Raw genomic sequence first — 24,269 nt, 5'->3', positions numbered from 1 at the left:
AGTGTGTTCATGCTCACCGTACACGGTCCCATGTTTAGGATTCCTCAGCAACACATCTATTAGGGTATAATCATGGCCACTTGAATAATGCAGCAGGGGCAGGGCCGAATTATGGGGCAGGGTTGAGTAAATTATGCAGCAAAAAAGGCAAATTCTGCAGTGTAATGTGGCACATTTTTAGCTGGAAATACTTTGTTTTGTAATTTGTACACTTGTTAACACTATCTGGGCACTGGTTGCACCTCACTAGTACTAGTTTATCACCCAAATATTGCAATAAGCAACAGAAAGGTGATCAGTCAATCTTTGCAAAGGGCCTTCCACTGTGCAGCAACATATGTTGCTGCATGTTTAGTTATTTTTGAACCATTTGAGCTACAAACATTTTTTGTGAAAACCTGCAGATTATGCAGCAGATGGATTATGTGACAAATCTATATGAAAATGCCGCTGCATCGCATAATTACAGTGGCCCTGGGTATAATTTAACATGTAAACAAGGGTTGAAGTGATTTGTTGGAAGAGTGATGGTGTTGCTACGTATTATGAGCAATACAATACCCACTCCTGCACATTTTGTGGATATTGCAATTTACTTTGGAGTTCCATGACCTTGTAAGGGAACCTGGCTTGTAGTAGTTAACCTATAGGTCCTAGGTTCCAGTCCTAGTGATGTTGCCTATAGGATGCACTTTCCAGAATCGAAAATGCCTCCACCCAGTGCCAAGGAAAGGTCAGCTTCTGACCAGGGAGTCCCATCAAGCAGTCTGCCACTGCTGACCAGTGCATGAAGGGTCCTAATCGTACGAGGCACAGTTCAGCAGCACAAAATTTGCTGCCCGAATCAAACAGGAGCCTCAAGCAAAACGTACACGGTTTCATTTATGTGACTTTACAGCTATAAAGAAACATAAAATATCCGTGGTCATAAAATTAAACATATTACTAATTCTTTTTACCCACTTACAAATACTCCGACCAGGAATTAAAATTACATTATTATTCCCTAAAACGCCTTGTTACCATTAACTTATCAAAATATTGATTTAAAAAACTCCAACTTCTAACCCTTATCTGAAGTCTTGGTTATCAGCAGCATTACATTTCCAGTGTTCTGGACCTGCCTTCAGAAGAGAGAAGGAGACCAAAGTTGCAGCTTTATCCTTTGCAACTATTTGCTTCTAGTGGAATAGAAAGAAACCAGAAAGCTCTTTTTATAAACACTGCTTCTGCTAGGCTCCCTTGAGGTGTGTTTGAATCTCTTCACTGGTGGGAAGAGGATGGTCTCTATCAAGGCGAAGACTTATTGTATGTGTGTAGGCTCAAGTCAATCAAAAACCTTCATGAACCTCAAAGGGAAGTCACTCTAGACTCCAAAGCACCACCAAGAAGAGCAAAGACCCTAACCACCTTGTCACCCTTGGTAGTATGCCTGTTCTGGTCTCCTACTCCCCACATCGTCCTTCCTGGTTCAGTCTTAATATTTAACAGCTGGCCCAACATTCACCTGGTAGGCAAAAAAGGGGGCACCAGACCAAGTCAGTGTGAAAATTAACCTAAAGTAGTAAGCACTGGATTGGCATCGATCAACTTGTCCTTCTGGAGACCTCCCGGCAGGTAGGCTTTTAAGAATAGCTCCATTTTGAACCTTCTAGATGTAAAAAGAAATAAGAAATGAGTGAGAGAGTGAGAGAGAGAAGGAATTTGCAGGGGTGGGCAGTGGTGTCCTCTCTGTTCAAATTTAGTTTTTGCTATTTTTAAACAAAATTAAAATATCCAAAATGAATGTGCAATGTGAAAATAAGAACAGACAAAAAAAATACCTACTTAAACGTCTTCTGTATACGAACACTTCATGCATATTATATTTTTGTTTAAACATTTTTTATTGTTTTCTTACCAACAGCCCAATACAATTCCCACAAAAGCACCAGCCGCCAACCGATGAGAAGAACATACGACATTTCAGCCAGTTATGCAGTGGAAAAGTTACGCTTCCCATTCGGGCTTCCCCCTCCCACTCCCTCCCGCCACCCATGTCAGTGTGCCCTCGCCTTCCTGTCCTCCCCCCTGATGTAACCTCCCCCTTTACCATGACGCTTGTAGGGGTTTTCAAACCTCTCTCTGTCTGCTCGGGCGTTTCCCGGGTTCAACCGCGTTAAACGTGTCCACCCACCATCATGACCCCCCTCCTACTCCCCGCTTATCGCTGCCTCCTGTCGGTCGGGTATGCTCTCCTCTTCTATGTTTTCTGACATCAGCCCCTGGAGTTCAACCACCAGTGACTCCCATGCACGGGCCGCCGCTAACGCATTTTCGTCGTTCCTCCTATGCGCTAACTGCAAGCGAAGTGTGCCCTCCGCACCTGCCCATTTCGCAAACGCTGTCCTCCACCTCAAAAAGCTAGGCCCCGCCCTTGACTTCCAGCGCATGATTAGTTCCCTCTTGGCCATAATCAACCCTAAGTCACAGAACTTACTAGTAACCTTCGTGCGGCGGGTGTGGGGGAACCAAAGCAACAGGCAGGCCCCCATCTCAAATTCGATATTGCGATCTGTCACATGGTTCAAGCAGTCCATGACATCTTCCCAGTAACTACCCAGTGCCGCGCAAGACCAAAACATATGGCGAAAATCAGCCCCATCTCCCCCACATCACGGACACTGAGAAAGCGTGCCCCCAAAATATTGCAATATCTTAACTGGCGTTAGGTATGCTCTGTGCAGTGTAAAAAAACTGTACTAGCTGAAACCGGGCATTACGCGTACCCTTCCAGGCTGCCGCACCAACGCTGGCCATGTCGTCTCGGGGATGGGCTTCCCAAGGTCTGCTTCCCATTTATCTTTCAACGTGACTAGGGGCAGCAAGCGCTCTGTCGACAGCCTCCGATAGAGGCAGGTAATAGCCTTGGACGTGCCCGCGGCCATAACCACATATTGGCAGCCCGCGGCGACTGGCGGTTCCGAGAGCCCCGCATTCCAGTGCTTCTGGAGGCCCACTACAAGGGCAGCGTGAAGTAAATAATCTCCCCGTGGGAGCCCCTAAGAGTCCTGCAGGTCCTGGAAGGGTAGGAGCACCCCCTCCCTGTATAAGTCGCCTACCACTTGTATGCCAAGATCCTCCCACGCGGCCAGTCCCGACCAATCACCCCCATGTGGGAGCGCCGTGCACATTCCAAGGGGGATCTCCGGGGCATAAGGGTGGACAATGGCGGCCCTCCTCTGACACCGGTTCCAGCACAACCGGAGGGTTCGTTCCTCAAGAGTGAGCTGGGCTAGGTCCATCCGCTGTTGGATGACAATAAAAGCTAGCACATGGCGAGGAATTAGCCTGCCCTGCGGGCCCTCTGGGCCTCTATACTCCCTTGCCACCGCCTGTGTGAGCCATTGCAGTTGTGCTGCCAAATAATATCACTCGAAATCCGGGACCGCCAGGCCCCCTCCGCTCTTGGCCGCCGTAGTGTGGACAAAGCTACCCGCCGCCTACCCGAGCCCCATATAAAGCCCGCAGACAGTGCTCGAAGCCGCTCAAAAAACGATGCCGGTATCCATATGGGCAATGTACGAAAAAAATACAGTAGGCGCGGCAGCGCCACCATCTTCAGCAGCACTACTCGCCCAGCACTCGATAGTGGGAGCGTGCTCCAGAAACCTATGCTGCCGCTCAAGCCCCGGATTGCTCTACCCACGTTCCCTTCCAGCAAATCAGGCTGGGTATGATAAATATTGACTCCCAGATAACGCAGACAGCGGTCCTCCCATCGTATCACTCCCAGCGACTGGGGGGCCTGTCCATTAGGCAACAATGGAAACAAGCATGTCTTGCCCCCAGTTGACCTTGAGCCCCGACAGGCGACCAAAGACATCCAACAAGGCGGTCGCTCCATGCAGTGCGCCCCCTGCGTCTGCCAAAAACATCAGCAGATCATCTGCATAAAGGGATATATAATGGGCCTCCCCCCTGAGCCATAATCCAGCATAGGAGCGCCCCAGTCGGGCGTGAGCCGCCAGTGGCTCAATGGCCAAGGCGAACAATAATGGGGACAGCGAACAGCCCTGTCTCGTCCCCGTCGCACCCGGTAGGGAGTGGAGATGGTAGTTCCCGTCTTCACGCGGGCTGTGGAGTCAGTATATAGCAAGGTGGTCCAGCGCACAAAGCCATCCCCTAGGCCAAATTCCTGTAACACTCGAAAGAGGTATGGCCATTCTACACTATCAAAGGCCTTTTCTATGTCGACCAAAAGCGTCAGGGCCTCTGGGTATGCCTCTCGATCCACCCCCATTACCCGCAACAGGCGTCGAACAGAAGTTGCCATGCTACGTCGAGGAATAAAGCCCGCTTGATCCGGGTGTATCAAGGCGGTCATGTGAGTCAACAAGCGTGTTGCTAATATTTTACTCAGAATTTTGTAATCCACCGTTAACATGGAAAGCGGGCGATATGCTGCCCGAACATTAGGATCCCCTCCGGCTTTCAGCAGGGGCACGACCATCGCCTCTCATGCGGAGATGGGCAGACGCCCAACTCTCCAGGCTTCACTATAAAGGGCTTGCAGCTGCGGGGCCAGTAGCTCCACATATGCCGCGTAAAACTCGACGGGCAGCCCGTCCGTGCCCGGGGTCTTCCTGCGAGCCATGTGTTTAATCGCGGCGCGGATCTCGCCCAATGATATGGCGTCCCCTAAATCTTGCTCCAGCTCCAGGTCCAGGCGGGGCAGCCGAGCCGCCAGCAAAAACTCATCCAACTCTCCAGGCGCATCCTGCATCGTGCTATCATACAACCCCTCATAGTAACTGAGGAACTGCCTATTAATCTCCGTCTGGGAGTAAACTGGAGTCCCCCCCGCCACGGCCAAGGAAAGTATTGGGGTACCTCGGGTCGTTGGGGTCGCCAACCAGGCCAGGAGGGATCCCACTTTATCTCTCTCCGCATGCGCCCGAGTAAGGTATTCCTTATGATCGAAGCAACGAAGCCTCTCCACTCGCGCGGCTACTCCCTCACGCGCCGTAACAACCGCAGCCAACATTTCCTCCCCTGCCTGATTCGCGCGTTCGGCCGTGCGCAGTTGGGCCTCCGCTCCCTCTATGTCCCTTAGCAACGTCTTCCGAACCCCAGTGGTGGATGATATGCATACCCCCCTAATAACCGCCTTAAACGCGTCCCATTCCAATGCCCTACTGGACGCTGTTCCTGTGTTAACCGCAAAATACTGTTCTATGCAACCGATGACCTCGGTCCGAAACACCTGATCCTCCAGTAGCATGGGGTTTAGACGCCAAGTAGGGATCGCCTGCCGCTGCCTGGTCCATTGTAACGTCACCAGACAATCATGCATATTATATATATTTACTGAGCAAAAATAATAGAGATCAAGGGGTCTACTGGAACCTACATAAAACCTAAAAATACTTTGAATAGAACTCCTCAGTTATTAACCTAACCCTAACTCCTATCCCAGCCATCACCCCTTTACATTATATCATCCAGATCATTAACGTTTACAGATAGGCTATTTAATACATACCGTAGGGTGCACATTTATTGTTTGCACAGCGTATGTTAATGACTTGTATCCTGCTTTAGTAATTAGTATATGTCCTTTTTGGGATCCCCATGATAACTATGCCACCGTTTGACTAAACTATACTAATATGCCAGTAATAAAGTCCGTGCTCTTTACTCTTACTTCTTACAAGTGTAAATTGTTCAGAGGAGGGCAAATATACCAATAGGGAAACTAATTTCCCAATGAGATTTAGGAAGAAGGAGTTTATTTCCCAGAAATGCTATGCAAATATGAGTGAACTCCAAGTAAGTTTATAAAAATAACTTCAACAGCTGTGACTGTACTTTTCACAGGAATTACTTTGTTTGGGTAATTCAAAAGCATATTTTTCACTGTTGGCCTGGGATATCATTTTGAATATCCTGCACAGGCCACAAATCAAATCACTAAAACAAAAAGGCATTGAACCCAACTCACCTTCTTGCTTGAATGCACTCTCTACAGATGTCTCCGACTCCACTGTGCCCCTTTCCTTTTTCATCCCCAGTTGCTCCCCTTCCTGAATAGAGCCAGACTCCAACTTTTCTCCTCGAATACACGGAGGTATCATCCTTTTACAACCAGCTTCTTGCTTCTTTTTTCCCTCTACTTTGGTATGCTTGGAATCGGAAGTCAATCTCATTGCCGGACGAATCTCTCTTGGGGCTTTTCCAGCATGTCCATTCAACGGTTCTACCATTTTCCCATTCTTTTCATACTGTACCTGGGTGTGGCGGTTTTTGATAAGCTCCTGGAATTTGCTGTCAGATAAATTTCTTTGGGCAAATGCCATAAGGAGCCTAAATTCCACACAGTCTTCGTCAGCATCGTCCAAGAGCATCTCCTGCATGCCGGTCTCCATCTCAGAATCCATGTTGGATACCCCTGTGAAAACAAGCAACATGATACCTCAACAACCAATCGCTGTAGGAGTGTTTTGTTTTAGGCCAGAAACGGTCTTCTAAGATGTGGATGACACAGCTGTAGTGGAGCAGTCCCTCTACCTCGGTCTTCGATATCAAGTGACTGGTCAGAAACCACCTGATGTATTGTTTCTTCCTGAAGCTTGACCCGTTTAAACATCTAGCAGTAACTAGCCAGCCCAAACTTATTATCCTGATAGGCTGAACCTTTACAGGACTATCAAACCCAGTCATCTTCAAGGACAAGCTGCAAATACTTCGACTGAGCCCTCTGCTTTCAACCAATTAGCTCCTTAAGCCTGAAATGTTTTGCCTGAAAAGGATGTAAAAAAAATGGATTTATCCAAACAGTCTATCTCACATTACTGAACGTCATACAAGCCATATTGTAGGTCTCTTGAACTACGTACAAAGCCCAACGATTGTGGCGTCCCTACAGTGTATCAAAGACTCCCCACTTCTGCTTGTTAATGGTACTAGACGCTTTACCTATTAAAGGCCACTTAGGTCTACTCCCCCTGCTGGAAGCCAGTGCATGGGATGAGATAGATCAGATTTGTAGGTAAAGCATGCTATCTAGGACTGCACAGTAACAGTTGTTTCTTAGCTTCAGAGACCCACCTCCTGCCCATACGAGATATAGCAGTTCAAAATCTATCACACACTTTCAAAGTAAATGGGACCAACTACACCAATTGGTTAACTGTTTATGCTTAGAAATAAGTCATTGGTCCTCTTTCCTTCGCATCTTCTTGCGTTAACCAGAGAACTGATCCTGCTGACACTGGGCTACTGCAGGCCCACAAGCTCAGAAATTGCAAAGGATACAAAATCAAGCAGTGAGAATCACCTCAACCTCAGGAAATCTGACCCCCATCTCACCTGCCCAGCAGAATCTGTACTAGCTCCCGGTAGGGCACAGGATCAAATGTAAGATTCTATGTATCATGCACAACGTTCCTCACAAATCTGGCCCAAACTGACTTCATAGGCTGGCTTCACCAAACCAACCAAGATGGAATCCAAGATCAGTCAACACATGCCACAGGGACTAAGGTAAGACAAATCACTAAAGTTTCTGGGTGCATGCTTTTGAACGGACCTGATCCTCACCTAGAGAAATCAAGAGGGGTATTGCCAATTCCGGAAAGACTGCAACACCGTTCTGTTCACTTATGCAGTCGATTGGTGTCCTAGCTCCTAAACCACTTGTTAAAATGAAGTAACTTCATCACACACCTGGGTTCTCACACAGTTTAAACAGTCTGCGAGTTCTTCCTTATTTCTCAGACCATTTATTCATCCCTACCCAGATGTATTCTTCCTGTTTAACTTACCTTATTGTTCCGGTCATTTCCTATCCTCTTATAGTGCTCTGAAATGGCTGTTCAGTAACATGCAAGTGCTTCATAAAACTCCTTAAAGAAATACTACAACAGGTTCTCGTTACTTTCCGTTAAACTAGGTCACCAAACCTTAATAATTGGTCACTTGCACAAGACTGATCGCCTGTGCCTCAGTGTAGTGTATCTACCCTCACTAATGGTCTACTATGGAATCTCACAAAGACTAGTCTAAACTCACCGCTTCATTTTACGGCGCGTATACAGCAATTGGAGTCCTATCCGAATACATTTATTGGACAGTTTGATTAAGACGGATCAGTGGAGCCTCGTGCATATATATCCTTAACCACTGGAGTTTTATGAATACACTTCAAAGTAAGCACACGTATAAATGTTACCTTTAGCACAAAGCATCATTCAAGTATTTCAAAATTTATAACGACGGTATCCACAATAAATCATATATCGACAAAACAGTCTTAAAAATGTGTGCAAACAAATGTGGCAAACTGATTCTCAAGTGATCTATGATGGACACCACTAAATCAATTTTACATTATCTTTACTATTCCTTAGCGTAGCGATCATGCTCAACGTACATGTTCCAGTGTTTAAGATGCCCAAGTCACACACACACACACACACACACACCTCTTAGATCAAATTTAATATGCACTCTTTAGCTCCACTAAACCGCATTGAGTTTGTGTCTCGATCATTGGAAGTACACAATTACTGAACGAAACCCAAAGGGTCAAATGAACAAAAGTGAGGCTGGAAAGTCAGACATGCTAATCTATGCGGAGTTATAGAGCGCATGGCTACACAAAGGCTTACCAGCACTTACTGAGAGCCAGCTAGCATGCAACTGCAAGGACAGACCTGATTATACCCTTGCAAATAACCAGGTTAACATTTTTCTGGACCATAGCTCAGTTTCGATTCTCAGCTAGAAATCTATACAAGAGTTCTTTTGTTTGCAGAAGACAGGGGTTCACAAAGAGTTTAAGACATACCAAGAATCTTATTGAGCAGAGCGCTCCTCCACAACTAACATTAATAGCATGAGACACTTTGCAACAAATTTGAGTCTATCGCAGTTTCTTGTTCGTCGCATACTTTTGGGTTGTTTTTTTTCATTTAACTGTCCCCCATCACTTTGCACGTTCACTTGTTACAGGAGCTCCGCTGCAGAATATTTTAATCATTCACTGATATGTTTGATAAAACTGATCTCCTTTTACAAGATACAGCGTGCTTTCTTTTACTCATTGATTGTGGTATACATCAATCTATATCAGCAAGTCATTTAAACAACTATTTAACTTGTACGTCTGTAGAACACACTGGATTTAAAATACGGACTGACCCAGTTCCACAAGGGGTTCATGGGTCTGCTCCTCTAGATTCAGTATACTTGTATAGTGTCCAGGGCAGCAGGCTTTGTGAAAGGCAGATCACGGAGCAGAATTACAAGCCCTGGTAAAATCATGATAAAAACATCTATATTTGCAGTTCTTATGTCTGAGCCATAAGTCACTGAAATGTTCAGTTATTAGCTTACAGAGACGTTTATTGCACCATACTATTGCTTTGCTGGAGAGCAAGACATTGAAGAAGTCCGTTTTTAGGTCCCGCCTAGCTATTGCGTTTACGCTATTGCGTTTACGCAATCGCTATGCGAGACTCTAGTAAGAGGGGCATTTCAAAGTGCTCCCCAAGTGGATTGCATGGCGAGCACGCGCACAATCACGTGCATCGTGCCGCCATGCAATCAGTTTGGGGAAGCACTTCAGCCCACTGGCGCGTGCACGTGTAGCCACAGCCTCGGCATCATACTTCAAAGGGTCCGCTCCCCCGCCTGGAATGCGCTTCCCGCCCCCGCTTGCCCAGAGATTGTTTCCTCATGGCGCTTCTCACAACTGTCCCTCCCCCACCACAGGGCTAGTTATTCGTGTCTCAGCTTTTCAGTCCCATGTAGGTTTCTCCCAAAGAGCATAGTCTCTGTGACTGGATTGCATCACTGCTTCCACAGGTTGCTTTTCAAGCCCTACTTTTATCTTTTGTGTGAACCTCTCCATTACAGTGTGCTGTATTTTTGAGCCACCTCACTCCTGTACGTCTCGTCCACTGTACTCAGTATTGCTCTCAGTTCCCAGACTTCTGTCCACTCTCCTCTCTCATTCGCTTGCCCATATGCTTCTCTCCATTGCTTTCCTGACCCAGGCACTCCATGTTGCTTCCTCCAGCCTCCCCCGTTGCTTTCTCATCCCTTCCAGAATTTCCCCCTGTTTTTGCATCTTGTCCTGTATTTCTTGGGCATTCCTCTTCACTCTCCTCGTGTTTCTTCACTGTTCGGCCCACCCTCTCCCTTGTTGCTTCCGCTCCTCCCACCATCGTGGTTGTTTTGCTTTTCACCCTCCCCATGATGCTTTGCTGTTCTCCCAACTCCCCCCTTGTTGCTTCTGCTCCCCCCCCCGCCTACCTGCTTTAAAAAAATACTTTTGCGTGATTTTGTTTTCTTTTTAGTTACTGATCTAACGTGTATCCGTAATTAAAATGCATGGCATTTTGTAAGGGTGTGCATGCGTGGTGTGCGTTACACCTGCAAAATGTTACCTGTTGCTGCTTAAAATGCTTTTTTTTAAAGTATAAATATTAGCCCCACTGCACAGCATTGCAGATCATGTGCAGCATTGCTAAAAACCATTGTCAAAGCCAGTAGGACACAAAGAAGAGACCTATTGGCACTGCCAATGCTTGTATTCCACGTTGGCAGCCACTTACATGGAGCAAGGAGTCAGGGTGGGAGCGAGGGGCCTGCCAGGCACACTGGGAGGATGTGGCGCGCACAACAGTTTGTGTACAGGCTCTCACCTTGGGCTGGTGGACGTGGAGAGCGCATGTGTTTACAGGATTGATTCGCTCACGGGAGACACCCCCATGGAACTGACTCACCCTGTGGCACCCAGCATACACGCGTTGGCAGATGTGTGCCAAGGTCCAGTAAGCGCTTCTAGGTGGCACTTGTTGCTGGGCTGTCCCCTTCAACCTACAGTGCCAGTAAACGTTAACAGCAGCTATTTACCAGCCCTTTTAATAAATCACTTTAATGCAGTGGCACTGCTGGATCTAAGGGCAGAGTATTTCTGCACTAGTGCGAGACCCAATAAGAAAGAGCCTTAGGTCATGGTTGCCATCTCTGCCTTAAAGTGGCAGTTGCTCTTTTTTACTATGCCTGGCAACTGCGAGTTCTGCTACACTTTGAACCCAGTTTGGCCCTTGGGGGCCCTTTTGTAGTTTTTCCTCGGCATACGGCGACCTTTACTTTAGTCTCCCATTATTCCTGTGACCTAGAAGATTTGCTGATTCCTCAGAGCACTTTTCTTTACCTTTTGACCTCTGGAATATTTACTCTTTCATTTTACGTGCGTGCGTTCAGTTGTTTTAATTGAAACAAACAAAAACTACAATTCCCAGAGTGCACTGATTTGTCAAAAGAAATACCAAGAGGGCCAGCGTAGTGTCCTGGAGTCGGTGTATACTCATCTAGCAGCCCTAAAAAGAAGGCGCAGCGCTAATTCGTTTACTGTGATGTGAGCCTCTTAACTGATGTAATAACTGGGCGGTAAGTAACAGACTGTGGCAAAGTGGCCCTGGCTCACAGATGTACTAACAAGCATTTGCAATGCAATAGGTCTCGCATTTACGCGAGTTTGAGCTATTGACATTGCAAATAACAATGCCTTTTAATGTTGTTTTCATTTTAAAAACATAAATAAAAGGCATTCATTTATAATGCCAATAGCTTAAACTTGTGTAACTGCGAGACCTATTGCATTGCAAATGCTTGTTTTTTTTTAACATGGGACTTGCAAAGTGCTAGAATATATTAAATCATATAACCTACATATTGACAGGCATTTTCACAGTATAAATTTTACATTTATTCCAAGATTCTGCAATAATAGTATATTTCATAAAAGAAGCAAGAGATCATGGCAGCTGACAGGGTTGTGGGAAGGTGATCAAGTTTTCTTCAGTTTGTTCACTGTACTCAGACTTGCAGCATGGGTAAAACAGAACTCATTTACCTAGTGCTACGTTATGCACATCTGTTTATAAATGTAAGAAATTATAATACTCCATTTAGTCACTTTGGAAGAAAAGAAAGCAGAAATGTCTTTGCTGCGATTTAAACTACATTCACAGCAGAAGTCATTGGCAAGCGTTTATCTGAGGAAGCCACCTTACGTGGTCTAGATGTCCATCGCAGACAAGTGTACGTACAACTTTTGTAATGCATAAGATTCTGAAATCCCTGTATAAAAAACGGTCTGAGACTTGTGACGCACCCAGTCGCCGGTTATAAAGAAATGATGCCAGGACAAGAGTTCTGATATCACAATGCCTGCTGCCAGAACCACCAACCTAGGGGAAAAGGCAGGTTATGACACGGAGCACAATTAAAGAAGCCATATAAGGAACAAAACAAACCTAGCTTTTCTTCTGCTCTAGTTTTCTAGCTGTATAGTGACAAGCAGAAAGGAGATAGTCATAGCAACAGGTTTATTTTTTGCTCTCCTCAGGTAATTATAGAAAGGTTAGAACATTTCTTTATATTTCTACATACTACTGTCTTTTAAAAATAAACGGACCTGTAATAAACCGATTCTAAAAAAAAATTTGTAACAAATATCTAACCGTAGTGAGGTATATTACTGGCGCCCGTAAATGTTGTAGCTGCTCAACTGTAATAAGGTAATACTGATGTCACAATGTCTACTGCCAGAGCCAGCACCAACGTGAAAGGTAGGTCAGGGCGTATTTTACAGCTGCAGTTTAAACAGAGCACAAAAACGAAAACTGACTTTTCATTCTTATGATCTGTTTTTTATAAAAGCGAACAGTGATAAGCAGAAAGGAGCTATTTACGGCAATGTTGATATTTTTCCACACCAAAGGTCGTTGAATGAAAGATTGAATTGCGCTGCTTTGTTCTACACATTGAGTCACAGCACTTTCATTATTCGGACTTCGACTGATTCGAATATATTTTTGTAACAAGTTACTAACCATACTACCACTTTCATATGAAAGAGCAAGACACCAAGGATGTAAGAGGCTTGCAAGAAGAGTGATCGTGTGGCCATGTATTTTAAGCAATAAAATACCCCTTTCACACTAAGTATATTGCAAGTCACCTTGGAGTTCCATGACCCAATAATGGAACTTGGCCTTCAGCCTGATTCCACAGGTAACTGAACTCCACAGTAACTTCCAATATCCTTGTGTGGCAGGGGGTACTTTATCCCACATATGATGCCCAGAGGACGAAGTTGGAACCTGCTACTGTTAGGAGCGACGCTACTCCTCCAGATAAGTTGAGACTGTTCGATTGTACCCACATTTAGTTATTCAAATGCACCCACAATGATGGGAGTCTCATCTCAGAAAGCGTTCCTCCTAATGTACAACCTTTTGAATGACCAATGGATAATACTACACTTCTTGATAATGTACAGCGCTTTGACCCACAATTAATCATTCTAAATGAATAAATAAACCTTTGCAAGCAGGGCTTCGAGCAGCAGCAACACTGGTCGCCTATCCGATATCCCTGCCGGGTCTCAAAATCATCTTCATACCCTCCCTTCCCCTCCCCCATGAGCTTACTCCACTGGTTTAGTCTTGTGTATCCGTTGCTGCTTGAACCACTGGACAACTTGGGGCCTAGAACACTGGAACCCCTAGAGTGAGAGCGATCACAAAATATTCCAGGTTTCACAATACTTAAATCGCTCCACAGAAGGGTAGCATGGACCATAAGACAATGCATGTGTTTCTACAGAAGCTTAAGGGGGGTGTGTGGGGGGCAGAAACAGGATATGGCATGCTTGTTCAGCGGCCAGGTGTGCAGGGGGTCAGCCCCTACAGGTACTTAAAAGTATAGGCAGGATACCTCAGAGAAGACCCTGTCCAACGCCAACCAGTGCCGTAATCAGGCACTGGAGAAACATCACTCAATCCATAGAGCTCCAATTTGGCCACATGTAGAGACCATAGCCATGGTCCAGTTGGGAATTTATTTCTTCCACTATTACTGCTATAGGATGGAAGCATGACTAGGGTAATTTAAAAAAAAAAAAAAAAAAAAAAAAAAAGTACTGGCGGAAACAAAAAGTTGCCAACCCTATGGTGGACTTAGGTTAAAAAGGTCCTGTCTGCATCAATAATTAGACCAATTAACTCTCCTCCTTTCATTCTGCAGATAGGGTCAGCTAAGATTAAGGAGGAATACGTAAGCAAACGATTTGATTATCAAACTAACGTTTCGGCCTAAGAGAATGACACCTGTATAAGCTTCCTTCAATTGCAGGAAATTCCTCTCCTGGATCCAAGACTCATGGTCTCCCCTCGTCCTGCCGTTCAGCAACCTTCCTCATTCGCCACGTCCACATGCTTCATTTTCACCAGGATGGAATAGCAGTAGAATAATATTCTCGAAATATCTTCTTAATTCTGTAATAAGAAAAATGGGTTTGTGTTTTCAGAGTGGTGTAAATATCAGGTGATCCCGTTACATGTCAATTGTACTCCATTAATTGATCTGGGACAAAATAGGCCAACTGTATAGATCTCATATCCCCCTCCCCCTTTAACAGCCCCCCCCCCCACCAGCAAGTGCTCAACCCATTGAGCTACCTTACAGGTTTAATAAATGGCTAGGTAGTGCACATCGCTATCCACAGCGCAATGTTCAATTATTATCTCCCCAAATTATTTTCACCACTGTACGTTGAAAGACCACTTCCTAGTGCACTCACTGCTAGTATTGTTTTTTTATAGCTCATATATTTTGTTAAACTTCAATGTCCTGCTAACCCCATACACAGTTACATGCTTCAAAAGAGCAAACAGGTCACGTATTGTGCGGACAAAATCCATTTACTAGCTTCCTTAGGGTTTACACGTCAGTACCAGGATGAAGGATGGGTTTCGAAGCATCTGGCGTTCAGAGCCACAGATGTAAAACAAGCGGAGCATTGAGTTAACCCAAATATTTCATAGGGTCATGGTGAATAGTCCGATCTCTATAGGTCTGCCTTCCACTTCTAGGCTGAGCCTACTAGACCGCAAACAAGCCTCTTGTTGCGCAACACATTGTGGGCATACCAAGAACATTCAGGGGCTTTCAGCCCACCCATTTCTTGCTCACCATTGGCTGGCTTTCCTGTCAATCATTTGTCTGATGCTTACTCGAGTCCCAACTGGTCAATCTTGTATTTCACTTCCATGAAGCAAATACTCTTTACCACCTCTTTTGATTGGCTAACTTCGATGCTTCCACTGCTTGCTTTTCAAGCACTACGTTTTTACTTTAGGTGAAGCACTTCACGATGGTGCATCTGCTGTCCTACTGTTTCCCTTGTGCATTGCTCTCCTCCTACACTGTGTTATGGTTTGTCACGTGTGCTTCTCCCCACACCCTCCTGTTGTGCTCTTACCTCTTTTAGTACTCCATTCCCTTCTTGCCCATGGGCTTCACCACCTGCCCCAGGTTCCTCTCACCCACTGCTTCTCCTTCGAACTCCTGAGCTTCTGGTTCTCCTCCACCACCGCCCCATCGCCCCCCCCCCCCCCCCCCCCCGAGTGTCCCTCTGTGATGCTCCCTTCCCAGCTGTACCTGCAACCTTTTTTTATGTTTACGGATCAAAAACAGTAAAGAATTTTTTTTTTTTTTTTTAAATAGAACTTGATTTTGTAGGCATGCACACCTACAAAATGCCACAATCCCCCGTCATATACCACTTTATTTTTAGTTTTCTTTAGCCATGCTGCACATCAGGGAGAATGTCGTACAGCAAGACTAAGAAACATTGGCAAAACCAAATCGGTCCAAAAAGGCAAGTAATTTTGGCTTTGCCAAGGCTAGTTTGTCTTGACAGTACAGTTCCTGGTTTGTTTCAGGTGCACTGTACTAGAATCTCTAGTGAGGTGGGGAAGGACACGGACTAGTCTGTACGTTGAAGAAAAAACAAGGTAAAATAAACTCCACTTAGTTGGTTTCCAGTCAAGCGGGTGTCTTCCCTTTGTTCCATAAATCTCTTCGGTTCTTTTCTGGGAGCACGAACAGAGCACGGCAGCCTCTGGGTACCATCATCTGAACATCTGACAGCCCCATTAGCCCATAGACAAAGCCTCGGTTCGGTCAGTTGACAGCGTCAGTAACTATACCCAATTGGTTTTGGGGTACCCACTTTACACTGGCATTATTGAATATTTCACACCAATGAACACTGAAATCCTGGAGACCAGAACTAAACAGATTTCAAGAACCATATTCCTAGTAATTTTAGAAATACGATTAGTTTATCCTATATTTCATCGGGCCTACAGGAAGCCCAAACATGGAGAGAGATCACAGTTATTAGATCTTTTGCTGCTTTTGTTCGAAGTATGCCATTTCTGCTACAGAGCGAAAAATACACATCTGCGCTCCTTCCATGACCTGTGCTTAAGTTATAATGGTTTCACTTCTGCTGGCTTGATAAATCCGTATTGTTTCCCTAGACAGTTTTATTTCATTAGCAGTTCTCAAAGTGACAGCGAAGGACCGGAAGTGCCCTGTGAATTTCTAATACAGAAGTAAAGGCGACAATTGAAAAGGTTTCATTTGGATTACTTTTCCGGAAACAAGAAAAAAAAAATATACAACCTTTCATATGCTTTTTTCTTGCTTGTAATAGATCAGCATTATGCACTCCTCGGATGAGGTTGGAGGCAGTTAACAGCCCTATTACGAAAAATACAAATTAAATCTAAGGGGAATGGAAAGAGTTCCCGATTGGCAACCATGACCGAAGCACAATAGATGTTAAAACATTAAGGCAAATAAAATGTAAGTAGGTTACCCTCTCAAGTATTTTTCTTGGAGTACAAATTTGAGGCTACTTCTACATCTGAGAAAGCAAACATTTTATCGCGATAGCTATAGGCCTAAAAGAGTGTGCTGACCTTCCACCAGACACGAGCCGAGAGAAAGTGGACCTTTTGCACTCTGGCCAGGATTCCACCCACAAGACGGGTTTCTGTGTCACAGGTGATCTACTATCTCCAGTAGGTCATCATAACCATTTATATATGGGTAAGCAATGTCTCAATGCAGCATAAGGGCTCACAGATTGTAGCAGGAACAACTGAAGTATTTTCAGCACTGTAGCCAAAACCGAGCTTTGAAAAGGGGCATTTTCCGACCTTTTCACAATTCTGTATCACCACTACAGGCGAAGAGGCTGGGAGTTGTACAGTGAACACCGAGGGATAGAAATACCTAGCTTTCTACTCGCAACAGCGCAACATGTGATCCTAGCATAGGGCCACTACGAAATGGACTAGTTCTTTCAAAAATCAACCAGTTCATGCACTAAGCTTGTAAGAATATACATTAATATTTTTTCAGTGCCGCTTCATGTACTTGTGTTTCTTCGACATGACTGCAGATCATTTCTTCTTAGTCATGGACAGATAGCCCTGGATGTGATAAGGAGTTACCAAATTCAATTCACCAAAATGGTCCCTAGGGTAGTTTCCTTCCAGCTCCATTACCAAAAGGACGAATCCCATCATCGAGCTCTGCTGCAAAATTTTAGACTTTGTTGGACAATGGGGCAGAGCTGCCAGTTCCACGGGAGGAATCAAGGACCGGTTTTTATTCCATTCAGTTGCTTGTTCCCAAACATTATAGCAAGCTTCAGCCAGTCTTGGATTTGAAAACCCTGAATAGATAAGTGCAGGTGGATCACTTCAATACTCCCTAACTGGCAAAGAAGGATTTTCTGGTCCCGTTGGATTTACAAGACCATATTTTCATATCCCTGTGCATCCGTCGAGCCAGAAATTCCTATGATTTGCTGTTGGAGATTAACACTTTCAGTTCAGGCCTTGCCTTTCGGATTGGCCACTTTTCTAAGAGTATTCACTAAGGTACTGTCTCCAGTTGTGGCTTTTCTACAGTTAAGATATGGAAATATAGAGATGTCTTAATGGTTGGCTTTTTCCAGATTACTCTTTTTTTTCTAAAGCTCAAGACAAGGTCCAGCTCGTGATCACAACTCTCAGAACTTAGGGTTCATCAACTTCCTGAAGTTGTAACTTCAGTCACCTCAAGAGACGCGGTTTATAGGAGTCTAGTTCAATAGCCGTCTAGGCAGAGCATTTCTTCTTCTACAGCAGGTACTGACAAATCAAAAAGCCATCAACAATCTTCAGGTTTAAGACTTTGTCAGCAAGAACATCGCTGAAGGTGCAGGGTCTTGTGGTCGCAGCCATGACAGTCGTGCCATGGGCAAAGTAACCTCTCAAGCCATTAATGAACCATCTACTACACTATTGATCACCAGCCTCTCAGGATTACAAGTTTCCAGTTACTCCTCTCCTTTGCTTGGTGGCAAATAACAGATAATTTGACAAAAAGTGTCTCTGTCAGTCCGTCTCCCAGCTCCAACGTATCTTGTGACAGACGCCAGCCAGAGGGTTTGAGTGTGGTGCTGGGAGATCAGGAAAGGAAGGGACCATGGTCAGAATGGGAAGCATGATACCAGTCCACGACTTGGAAAACATTAACTGCTCTATGGCGGGCACTTCAGGGGTTTTCTCCTCTGTTAGAGGAACTGAATGCGGTTGTTTGGAAAGACAACCAGGTGACTCCATTCCATCAGAATCAAGAGGGGGGCACAAGGGGCAAGATGCTGAAACTAATAGCATTGAACATTTTTACTTGGGGGAAAAATTCGCCTTTTAGCCTTATCAGCATTGTACCTCCAGGACTCACTGAATTTCAGAGCGGACAGTCTCAGTCAGAAGATGCCATCCTCTGAAATCCAGACCTGGTGGTAGGTAATCGCGTGTGCCGAATTCGAAATTCCATGGCTAGACCAGTTTGTGCAAAACAGAGGAAGCATTGCATTGTGTGGTGACACACAGGTATTGCGTGCTCAGGCTTCGGGGATAGATGCTCTCGCCATCCCTTGGCCACAGGGAGTTCTCTACGAGTTTCCTCCGATTCCCCTCCTCCAAGGGTGCTTCAGAAGATTCAGGAGGAGAGGAAACTAGTGATTTCCATAGCTGCTTGTTGGCCACGTCACTCCTAGTTCAAGTGTCTCAAGACTATCAAAAGGAGAGTTTCTCCATATCTCCCTTTGTCCCTCACCTCTCCTGTATCCTCTTCTACCGCCAATTCACTTAGAGCACCTGAAACTGAAGGCAAGGAATGTAAAAGGGTAGTTTTGCAACAGTTGGGATGCTCACCTTAAGAGGCCTTAGATATCCAAACTTCACACAAGCCATCTAACCTGAAATCTTAGAAAAACATTGGGGTTCCTTTCTCAAGTAGTGTTCTGCTAAAAATGTTGATCCTTTAACAGTGAATCTCGTACAGGTTCTGGAATTTGAGGGAATCGATTTTTAGAGGGTCTGGCTCCATCTACTATTTACTCTCAGTGGGCTGTCGTAAAGGCACTTAAGGCCAGATGTATTATAAAAACGTTTTGCGATTCCCTAATTGTGAATCCTTGTGCTTTCCTAATTGTGAATTGCAAAACGGCATGTATGAAAGTGGGTTGAACAATTTGAGATTCCCAGTGGGTCACAAATGACCTACCTCATGACTTCATGAGGTAGGTCTCAATTTGCAACATTAGGGAATCGCAAAAAAATAATAATAATAATAATCACAGGATGGTGGCCTGCTGCGGTCAGCAGACCATGTCATGTGGGACCACTGCCTGCGCCTATAAAAAGTTCTTTAATACATTCACAGAGGGGAAGGAGTCCCTTTAGGACCTCTTCCTGTTTGCGAATTGGTTACCACCAACTTGAGGTTGGTGGTAACTGAATGTTTCGCGACCTCTTACATGGTAAAAAAGCATTTCATACATACTGCTGCGATTCAATATTTGGAAGGGACGCCCTAAACACGCCCCTTCCAAATACCGAATCGCAAACTAATTTTGCAATTCGGTAACAGGTTACCGAATCACAAAATCGGGTTCGATACATGTAAACAGCCTTTTTTGCATGCTCAAACGAGCAGATTCTGCAAATCAGCCTATTTGCGAAGGCAAAATTGGTTGAAACATGTGGCAGAGAAAGTTCGCTCCAGTTTCAACACTGGTTTCAAGACTTTTGAGAAGTTGGATTGTAGAAGCCAGTTTCTTTAATTCCAGTTCCTTCTTGGGATTTTGCCATAATTCTCAGGAGGTTTACAATTGTTCACTTCGAGCTTCTTGAGTTAGTAGATATTTCCTGGGTGTCTGCAAAAACCGCCTTAATGGTTGCGATTACTTTGGCACAGAGATAGGGGAATTTGCCATCATGTTTTCCTCACTTCCGTTTGTCTGGACATGGTGTTCTGAGGCTGGAACCTACATTTGTTCCGAAGGTTCCTCCTTCCTCCATATCTTAAGTGGTTTTGCCTGCGTTTACAGAGGAGGATCAAGTTCCCTCAACAGTTGATGTCAAACAAGCATTGTCCATCCAGCTGAACTGTACAAAGGATTTTAGAGTGTCCAAGTCTGTTTTTTTCTCATGAGCCTGCCACCAGGGGTCATAAAGGGTCCAGCCTGACTAAGTAGATGGATCCACCAAGCAATCAAACAAATCGGTGGAAGAAACTGTTCCTCCACATGTTCCAGGTACATCGACTAGAGCAGTGGCAGCGGTGGTTGCTTTTATTCATGAATCTTTGAGCGGTCACTTGTTCATCACATCAGACCTTTGTGAAGCACTACCGTCTAGACTGGACAGACGCAGTGGGTTCAACAGTATTGAAATCTACAATATCCTAATTGTTGTTCTAATGCAATTTTCAGTGATTCAACAATGATGTAATTGTTGTCCAAATATATTTTTGAAGCATCATGGTTGTCCTTGCTTTTTTTTACTTGGTATTTCCCCATTGTTCAGGACTGAGGCAAGGAGGACATAAGATAAGGGGTTATGACTCAGTTAATTACCGGTAATCTTCATTAGCCAGATTTGTTGTCTTCCATACCATACCATACCAGTTCACATCCCTCCTTACCACCCAGTTTGCACCACCAACCTTGTATTCTATTTGGTAATACAGGACGATAGCCTGGGTGGAATTGGCTTATGAAGATAGCCAATGTTAAGAGGAGAGACAGATAGCCAACAGGGTTACTTGTTTCTTAAGCTAGGTAAAGTGTGTCAGAAGTGGGATTTCCTCATTCTACAGGACTGGGACGAGGAGGACAACAAATCGGAGTAATGAAGATAACTGGTAGGTATCCGAGTCATTACCATGTCCCTGTGGTGTTTAATTTATATAGGTTAATTATTTGGATGCTGAAGAATGCCAAAAATATAAGCTTCACACACTGCATTAGAAGATATAGAGTGTTAAACCCAGATTATGTACTTGTTGTAAATGTCAAAAATGTAAATAAGTTAACAAACAGGAGGAGGCCAAGATAATGGTAGTTTTTGGGGAAAACAGAACCATCACCAAGAGTGAGCCTAGACAAAGTTGTAGTAAAGTGGGCAGGTGTCCCGCATAAAATAAAGTTCATTGTGCAAGAAGCCAACTTTGGGGCAGGTTGGTGCAAGGAGAAAAGGTTAATGTACGTCTGTAGGAGTTCTTCCATGTATTTCAGTGAATGCACGTCTGAGATACAATGGCACGAGTGGAGGGGGCTGCTTTAGGGGTGATGCTGCAGAGGTGGTAGTGAGGGTTGCAAGGAGGCTACAGCAGGTTATTCAAAATTAGCAGAGATGGCCGCTGTGTATTTGGGAAGATAGTAAATGACGGAGTTGGGGGTGACATTACACTTTTTATGTGGGAGTTCTAGTGGATGCCACAGGCGGTACAGGGGTGGCAGATGATGGGTGGAAAATTAGTAGGCTGAAGAGGAACAAGTGGAATATAGGTTGGGGTGAACTAGAGAGGGAGACATATTAGAATAAGGTCTAAAGCCTCTGCAAAGACCGTTCCTCTGATCCCAGTGGTGTGGTTGGCTTTTGGCAGTAGAATACAAAATTGGATGAGAATAGTGATTTGAGCAAAGAAGTCTCAGCCAGGTCCAGATAGGAATGTGGAGAGAGCAGTCGAATATCGACACCATGGCAGTCTGCTCTATGAGAGTGGATGAAGGTATACAAAAACCAAATCTAAAAGATTGCTAAGTCATTGGCAGAAGCACTTGCGTAGAGAGAAAAAGTGCTTAACCGTAGTAACTCTACTATTCAATGTTTTGAATTGCACTTTGCATCTCAGGCATGAAATACACGTCGTCAAAATGTAAATACCACCCTGCAAGGCAATTTAATAGTCTTTTCTCATCTTCCTCAGGGAGATGAGAAGATGATATGGTTGGAGTGGAGGGGCAGCGGAGGTGGCCATCACTTGGGTTACTGAGCAAAGTCTCAGATCACAACAAGGCACAGAGGAGGCCAGCATCAACCAGGGGTGTGGAATTTAATAAAATATCTACTTGTCCATGGGGCAGGTTGCTTCATAAATCTACTTGTCCTGTAACAAAATCCACTTGTCCCTTTTGTGCCATGTAGTGCGGCAACAAATTACGGCAGCAAACTCATTATATAACAGTTCTGATATAGCCTCTCCAATTATGCCAGGGCTCGTACCATAGTAGGGTTTGAATACTAGCAATTCCCTTATGTTGCTACGTTTCTGCTGGTCTACATGCTGGGGCTGAAGGTAGTGGTAAGCAATAGTTCAAGGGTCTGAATGCTCTTTTGAGTCCGTGCAAACCTTCTAACTTGCATGTTTTAAGGGTTTTCACCAACTCCTGACAGTGGCAGACATACAACTTTTTCCAGGATTGGGAAAAAAGTGGTTGAAGGAAAAGTGAACTTAAAACATTCAGATTTTCACATGAGCAAATCTACACATGCACATTTGCTCATGCTAAAATGCCGTTCACAAATATTTTCTAGGAGTACTATTTCTAGGCCTACTTCTGTAAATTCTTGTGAATTCACAGAAACTGTATATATGCACTTAATACAAGTATATATACCATTGGTGCACTTTTGAGACTTTCTTTAATAATTGGGCCTCAAATAAGCCTTGGCGTTAATCATGACCTTTTGTGTTTAAGAAAATTCTGTCTCTCTCTCTCTCTCTCTCTCTCGGTCTATCAGCTGGCTTCACTGAGAGTAACAGTATTCTGCTGTTTTACAAGGAGGATATTAGCACACAAAGTAGTTTTGTTCAGTGCCCGGAACTGCTGTGGCAAAGTGTGCTGTTTGAGACCAAAAACTATTTTTGCTTTTGCCAATGCTTGTTAGAATGGTGAGGACCCAGCAGCTCCCACACCAATAAGATTTTACAAAAACCATGCCTAAACAAGTCACGCTTTGACAAAACCAAAAGGCTGACCACCAATTTCAGACCTCCTGGCCTTGGCAATGCTTGTTTATTTGTTTCCCATAATCTTATTTATACTGGTTACACTGATTTTCCGTTATGGATATTTTGGGGAAATACAAGCATACATCAACATGTTACTAAATGATGCTGCAAAGATATGGTACCTAAAATTTTACAGTAGTTGGCAAAATGTTTTTTTTCCAGCTTTCATGTTTTTTGTGAACCTTTTATTTTGGAAGCAAAGAATCATCACTCTTGCTTTCAAGCATCTGCAAATATTTGCATATAATCAGAGAGCATTCTGGGAGCATTATACATAGCCTCATATTAACAAACTTTGAAAATGTGTGTACACATTTATACTGGAATCACCGTCAGTAGTGCAGGCCGAGCTTACAACATTTACTTTTAGTGCACACCCTAATAATAAAGGCTTTGCATTAATGAACCATAAATACAAGTTTGAACAGAATGAACACAAAGACGCACACATTACCTCAACTGCAGACAGTGCCCTTCCCCAATCCATATTGTGGTACTGCAAACTGACAGCCAAAGGGTTTGTGCTGCAGGAGGTTGGGCCTACTTGTCCCAAGGACAAAATACACATTAAAACTTGTTGTCCATGACCTCAAACAATATGTCCCGGGCACATCCCTGCCATATATGTAATTTGAATCACGCGGCACCTATTGCTGCTTAAGATGGAGCAATGCATTGTTAAATAGCTCAGAGAACCTGTTACGGGTAGCACTGTACAGAGAAATATTTGTAAATATCAAAGAAAAGAGTGTTCTTTTTAGGAATAATCTAAAAGCGCTAACAATGTTTGGTTTAGATAAGGATGGGGCGGCGGTTCTTTGTAAAAGGGCTTTGAAAAATATAATTAAGAAAACAATCTATGGGGTTTCTCGTGAAAGATATTAAAATGTGCACAGAATAAAAATAATTATTGTATTGTGGGGAGTAGTATTGGCGAAAAAAAAAAAAAAACACAACCTTATGTTTTATGGAATCTTAAACATGGAGTACGTAGAGTG

The 24,269-nt window shown here is 44.3% G+C and overlaps 1 protein-coding gene across 5 annotated transcripts in view; it reads right to left on the bottom strand.

The window, feature by feature from the left end:
* LOC146854291 (uncharacterized) overlaps positions 1–24,269 on the bottom strand; it is a 194,616-nt gene that overhangs the window by 109,433 nt on the left and 60,914 nt on the right. For 3 of the 5 annotated variants that reach the window (XM_085652075.1, XM_085652078.1, XM_085652074.1), the window contains 2 exons: positions 14,169–14,336; positions 5,984–6,430 (listed from right to left, as the gene is read on the bottom strand). In XM_085652075.1, the coding sequence (XP_085508201.1) occupies positions 5,984–6,419 (436 nt within the window). In that variant the 5' untranslated portion in view covers positions 6,420–6,430; positions 14,169–14,336. Of the gene's footprint in view, positions 1–5,983; positions 6,431–14,145; positions 14,337–24,269 lie in introns of all 5 variants that reach the window. The other 2 variants (XM_085652076.1, XM_085652077.1) reach the window with 2 other exon arrangements.

The sequence above is a fragment of the Triturus cristatus genome, chromosome 4_1, assembly GCF_964204655.1.
Source record: "Triturus cristatus chromosome 4_1, aTriCri1.1, whole genome shotgun sequence".
Taxonomy (NCBI): Eukaryota; Metazoa; Chordata; class Amphibia; order Caudata; family Salamandridae; genus Triturus; species Triturus cristatus.
The sequence above is the reverse complement of the archived record's forward strand: the minus strand, read 5'-3'. Positions and strand labels throughout refer to the sequence as shown.